This window comes from Rhinopithecus bieti, unplaced genomic scaffold, assembly GCF_001698545.2.
Source record: "Rhinopithecus bieti isolate Rb0 unplaced genomic scaffold, ASM169854v2 scaffold_72, whole genome shotgun sequence".
Taxonomy (NCBI): domain Eukaryota; kingdom Metazoa; phylum Chordata; class Mammalia; order Primates; family Cercopithecidae; genus Rhinopithecus; species Rhinopithecus bieti.
Window position 1 is genome coordinate 275,120 of NW_016803042.1, and position 6,729 is coordinate 281,848.

At 41.9% G+C, this 6,729-nt stretch overlaps 1 protein-coding gene across 1 annotated transcript in view; it reads left to right on the plus strand.

Annotated features, from left to right (window-relative positions):
- The first annotated feature begins 6 nt into the window (after positions 1 to 6).
- PKP2 (plakophilin 2) overlaps positions 7 to 6,729 on the plus strand; it is a 117,599-nt gene continuing 110,876 nt past the window's right edge. The window contains exon 1 of the mRNA XM_017886048.1: positions 7 to 269. Within this exon, the coding sequence (XP_017741537.1) occupies positions 47 to 269 (223 nt within the window). The 5' untranslated portion in view covers positions 7 to 46. The remainder of the gene's footprint in view (positions 270 to 6,729) is intronic.

The following is a 6,729-nucleotide window of genomic DNA, read 5'->3' on the forward strand; positions in this document are numbered from 1 at the left end:
GCGAGTCCCGAGGCAGGCGAGCGGCTTGGTCGCCCCCACCGGCCCCATGGCAGCCCCCGGCGCCCCAGCGGAGTACGGCTACATCCGGACCGTCCTGGGCCAGCAGATCCTGGGACAACTGGACAGCTCCAGCCTGGCGCTGCCTTCCGAGGCCAAGCTGAAGCTCGCGGGGAGCAGTGGCCGCGGCGGCCAGACCGTCAAGAGCCTGCGGATCCAGGAGCAGGTGCAGCAGACCCTCGCCCGGAAGGGCCGCAGCTCCGTGGCCAACGGTGAGTGGAGCCCGCCGCTCCCCGGCGCCGCCCCCTGCCCCGCACCCGGTCACCTCTTCCTATCCCGCCCTCACCCCGCGTGCTGGGAGTGCGGGACCCCATGTTCTGCCCACCTGTTGCTCGCCGTCCTCGGTATGACCGACTTGCTTGTGGAAAGCACTCTTTTCCATAACCTATTACTCAGCTTTGTCATATAGGTACCTATATATATTAAATATTGTACATATCTATCAGTGTTAAAGACCTCACTTCAAGATTTCACCGCTTTGTTTTTCTACCCCCCCACCCCCCCGTCCACACCCCTCGGTGGTGCAGACTTCATTTGGAGGTTCAGGGAGTCTATAAACACCTTGAGATGCTATGCAGAATTTTGGTATGTACGATCTTTTTCTGGGAGAAGGAGCCCTTCACTTTTATTAGATATGTTAAATAGTTCATGACCCCCATAAATATCTTGGGGAAAAAAAAAACCGACAGCACTGGCGCTCCTACAACCTATAAATTGGGATTGTGTTGTCTTGTGCAAGTACTTCGGGACGCTCCACCCTGTGTAGGAGGCGAGTTGTGGATCTAGGGAGTGAAGAAAGTGGCTAGGAGGCTTTGGTCCAGGGAACAAACACGCCGAGGGGGAGGTAGGGGACTTTGGCCCTGCCGGCAACAGCCCTGGCCGCCTAGCTGCGCTTCCCACCCCCACCAATGCGGGTGTGGTGCAAGGCTGATCCCTCCAAAAAATTAAACCCGGAGGTGAAAGGGGTGTAAGCACACACACGCACACTATGTTCGTGATTGATGGACGGGGGAGGTGGAAGGGAAAGAAGATGGCAAGCCACTTGTAAAAATTAGAGATCATGATGTATCCTTTTCTCCCCTGCTGAAGTCAGGTGATCAGATCAACTCAGTAACCCTTGTTTTACTTGTTGTTGTGTGTGTGAGTTTGCATTATAAAAGCACTATGTTGGCTTATTATAGCAAAAAGGAGAGGAAAGAAATTGAGCAATTAAGTTGGAATATCTGTTTCCTGCAATATGCAATTGTTTCTGTATGAAGTAAACTTGGGCATTGGCGAATGTAGGCTAGCCCATTCTAATTTCTACTAGGAAAATAGAAAAATTCTAACAGGCCAGACCACAGGTTTCAAACAGCAGAGTCTGGGAGGCTATACTGTTCATGTAAAAGAATCCGAAAGGATCAGGTAGTCAGTGTTAACATACTTGAAAGGTAAAGAGAAGATGTTCAATGATCGTAGTTAATATAACTGAGGGCCTACTATGTGCCAAGAATTGGGCAATGTGGTTTGCATTCATTTGAGAGATATATATATATTTAAAAACTTGTGAGCTAGTATTTTAATCCTCATTTTACAGATGAGGAAACTAAGCAGTTAAGTAATACTGAAGCTCTCATAGATGGTAAGTGGCAGAGCTGGTATTTAAACTCCCAAACCTGATTTTTAAACTTATCAGTTTGATCATTAAGTTTTAAAATGATTAATACAAAGCGGGATTTGTTAGATGCTAAGCCTCTCCATGGCTCCCTCCCATTTTTCTTTAAATAAAATTGAGGAATTTCTGAAAGGCTGGGGAGGTCTAGAAAACACAGAACTGCTGCAATACATGGAGGGAAAGACCTTATATTTAGACTTAGGAGTCTGACTGAAGACTCCAGGATGAGTGAGGCCAGTCTTTGATGAGTGGAGCCATCACACCCATTCATTCTCTGCGCCCATAGGTCCAGTGCTAAACTGAAATCAAATCAGCTTCCTCTGCATGGGGGACACAGGAGGCATATTAGATATTCTTTCTTATCCATGAGAATGGCCAGCCAGGAAGAGAGCAAGCAGATACAACTCTTCCATAAGTGGAGGGAATGGAGCCATGAACAGAAGAAAAGGGAATGTTGCTGAGCATCTACTATATGCCTATTTCAGAATCTTCATTATATTCTTGAAACAATTGTGTGAGATAGATATGAGAATGTATCTCACATATGAAGTATGTGTCTGTCAGCATTGGTTGGAAATTTAATCCCAACTCCTCACACAATCTGTTCTCTCTACAATGTAATGCATCACCTGTGTGGTGAATTCAGCAAGCATCAAATGAGTATGTTGTTCATGCTGGGCACTGTGCAGGTGCTGAATTAAGCACAAAGACTCTGCTTGCTTTAAAGCAAAAAGTTTAAAGAAGGAAGTCAACTGCTAGAAAATACATTACCAAATAAAAGTAGTAAGTGACCTAAAAGAATGGCTAATATATTAATGGAGTTTAGAAGTGTAAATTGGCCGAGCATGGTGGCTCATGCCTGTAATCCCAGCACTTTGGGAGGCCGAGGCGGGAGGATCACCTGAGGTCGGGAGTTTGAGACCAGCCTGACCAACATGGTAAAACCCCATCTCTACTAAAAATACAAAAAATTAGCCGGGCTTAGTGGGGGATGCCTGTAATCCCAGCTAATCGGAAGGCTGAGTCAGGAGAATTGCTTGAACCCAAGAGGTAAAGGTTGCAGTGAGTGGAGATCCCGCCGTTGCACTCCAGCCTGGGCAAAAAGAGCGAGCGAAACTCCGTCTCAAAAAAAAAAAAAAAAGATAAGTTACTCCTTGTAGCAGGAAATTTTGAAAAGCTTCTGGAGGAAGATCTCAAAAATTCAGTAGGACTGGACATAGGGAGGTAACTGGAGAAAAATCATTCTAAGAGGGAACAGAATGAATATTTCACGGTTCACAGAGTTGATATGGTAGAACAAAGGGTGCTATCTTGGTCCTTCAGCTATAATGCTTGGGGCAACTACTTGACTGGCTCTTCCAACTAAGGAACAAAGCGTTTGAAATATTTTGATTGCAACAGCAGCTTTCCAGTAAGCTGAAATACACTCTGCAGCTTACACAGAAGTACAAATCAGGCAAAGAGATAAGGCAGCAAACAACACCTACTTACTTTAAAGCCTCAGCTTTCTGAGACTCAAAAAGGAAATCAGCTTCAAAGGAATTTAACATTAGCATGCCATGAAACAATTACCAGGGGTGGTTCCTATGTATTGTTTAATTAAAATTCTTTGAAAAGGTCTGGGGGCTCGTGGTGGTTCTGAGTACAATTTTTATTATTTCCATATTATTATCCTGTCTCTCAAGTTGAAACAGACAAGTAATTGTTGAAACAGTGCTGGTCTGGAAAAAATCCTGTGTCAACATAAGAAATTCCAGGAAGAAAAGACCCTGATGTTAACTGCTATTAACTCCAGGGCCCTGGAGAATTCTGAGTTGTTGACAAACCTGTATGGCTGAGACAGTGGATAACCTGCTGAAAACAGAGATGAGATAAATGTGACTGATTTGTTGATGAGTATCTTGCAAGGGTCTTTAACCCTTTGACTTCTTTCCAATGCCTTAGTGATTTTCATTGTAAATCACTCAGTGACTTTTGGTGTTATTTTTAACTGTGCTGAACATTTTAAAGTTGGCTGTAACTCTTTGGGAAGGGGGCCTTCAGAGGTGTATAGCAGCATTGTGAAGTAACTCTGTATTGTAGCTAATAGTTAAAATATTTTCCTGAAATAAACAGAAGACGTTTAAGAATTGCAAGTATTGGCAAAGGGAAAAATTAAAAGTGTCCGTATCCTATTTATTACACTTGCCTTAAAAGTACTACTTGTTACATAGTCCTTCCCCCGGGGTATCTGAGTAGAGAGAAAGTTGTGTTTTAAATTGTATTTACTACTTGTAGAGGACAGTGAACAATCTCCTAATGCAATTTACAGCCTCTTTGAAAATCCACCATAAAACTTGAGGCACACTATTATCTTAGGTGATTTCCTTGGTGAAGCTGCTTTTCAGTATCTGTGATCAAAGTGAGTTCTGGGCCAGGCGCAGTAACTCATGCCTGTAATCCCAGCATTTTGGGAGGCCGAGATGGGTGGATCACCTGAGGTCAGGAGTTTGAGATCAGCCTGGCCAACATGGTGAAACCCCGTCTCTACTGAAAATAAAAAAAAAATTAGCCAGGTGTGGTGGTACATGCCTGTAATCCCAGCTACTCGGGAGGCTGAGGCAGGAGAATCGCTTGAACCTGGGAGTCAGAGGTTGCAGTGAGCCAAGATCACACCACTGCACTCCAGCCTGGGCGATGGAGTGAGACTCCATCTCAAAAAAAAAAAAAAAAAAAAAGTGAATTCTGGAGAGAGAATTGAAAATTTGCTCAGGGTAGCAAAGGAAAGGTAGTTACTAGGTGCTACTGTTAAAAAAAGTTAGACATTGTTCAAATTCTGCATAAATTCTTCCTTTGACAAAAAGGAATCCCAGGAATGAAGCAATTCTGGGGAGCAAGGTGACTAATCATTCAGAAAGTAGGAGGGATGGGGAAAGGAAAAAAAAGAGTGAGATGGCGGGTGGCAAGGTCATGACCCTCTGCTCTGAATGTGAGGTGTCAGTAGCACACTGGATTAAATGCACCTCTGTGTCTGTGTAATATGGCCTGTGAGCCACTTTTTGTCCAGTGCCAAGCAGATTGAGTTCGGTAAGTCCAAAAAAAGTGTGTGGTTGTCTTTTGTTTTTATTTTTAAAGAAATCCTTCTGATTATAGTAAGTCAAATGAAATAGAATGTTACAAAATGGTAGTTACAAAAAAAAACACACCAAACTTCATACCCCTGGAAATGTTTAGAACACATCTCTTAGGGGTGAAGTTTTGTGTGAGGGTAAAGTAAGGATGCTTCAGAATTCATGGAACTGTAAGTAGACCCAGAGTAACAGGGTTTGATTATGAAAGTACGTTGTTCTATGTGTGACAGATAAGACGCAGGAAATTACCTTAAAGGGAGGAAGACTGTTCATTTAGGCTTTTAAAAGACCTTAATGTTATCTGTATGCCCTGTGCTAGGAGTTCCACAGTCATGGGAACAGAGGGTAGCTTACTTGTATTAAATATTCTAGGTATTTGTAGTTCACATTTTCTCAAGTTTTAGATAGCAACTTTACAGTTTTTTCTCAGTTATTAAAATAAAGCTATACATACTTACATTATTTTATCTTCACTTATTTTTACATTAATTTTACCCGACAGTTGAATTCCTAGTCTGATCAATACAAATTGTTAAAAGTTTTGATGTTTTTCTCTGAGAGAACAAGCATACTATTGGCAACCTATCTATGATAGTAATGAAATATAATAAATATGTTGCTGAAACCTCTGGAGTTTATAAATCAGATGATTAGGCCTATAAGATGGTTTATTTCCATCTCAGATGACATTCAACAAGTTTAAATTATACAATTCTGAGACCAATGTTGGACTTCTTCAGGTATTTTGTGCATGTCTGCAAATGTATGAAGATAAATACCCTACTTCTCCTGGGGAAGTAAATTAGCAGTAAAATGCAGCAATGCAAGTGGGAACAGACAATAAATTAGGAGAAAACTTTATTTTTCTATTAGAGTGAGCCACCTGGCTCACCTGACTAGTAGAGTAAGACTACTAAACAGAGTATCAGGTGCTCTCATAATAGAAACATTAAAAACCTGTTGTGTATCTTTTCTTTTCATTTTTCTTTTGGAGACAGAGTTTTGCTCTTTTTGCCCACACTGGAGTGCAGTGGTGCGATCTCGGCTCACTATAACCTCTGCCTCCTGAGTTCAAGCGATTCTCCTGCCTCAGCCTCCCACGTAGCTGGGATTACAGGCATCCCCTACCAAGCCCGGCTAATTTTTTGTATTTTTAGTAGAGACAGGGTTTCACCATGTTGGCCAGGATGGTCTCGAACTCCTGACCTCAGGTAATCTGCCTGCCTCTGTCTCCCAAAGTGCTGGGATTACAGGCGTGAGCCACCACGCCCAGCCTGTGTATCTTTTCTATAATGCCATTTCTGGTGATTAGATACTGGACATAAAAACAGTTGTAATGTTCTTAAAGTGTTTAAAGACAAAAGCTTGAGAGTTCAATATGTAGATTTAAATAAAAATGGACAGTTGGAAAAAAGAACCTTAAGCATTTGAAAACACAACCTGCCGTTACTATTAAAATAATTCACATATTTATATTCTTGGAATAATCAGCTTTAGACTTAACGACATCAGTTAATCAAAGCAGTCACAATCAAAGTTCTGCAGTTCCTTGATTTCCAGATTGTGTGGATGAAAACATTCATTTGAAGCTTAGGATTATTTTTTCTGAATCTCGCAGTAAACTATTCATGGGGTGGGTGAGGGGGGTGCATCAAGCTTATTGGATCTTGATTACTTTTTTTCATTGAAGAATGAAAACAAATGGGAACTTTTCTTGACAGATAATATGAACTTATTTTAGGCCACCAAAATATTACAGATAAATACACAAGCCATACAGGTAAAAGAATGATAGTAAACATACATTATTCAAATATAGAAACAACCTTGCCAAAATGAACAAAGTCAGCCTTTCTTTCTCTTCTCTTCTCTTCTCTTCTCTTCTCTTCTCTTCTCTTCTCTTCTCTT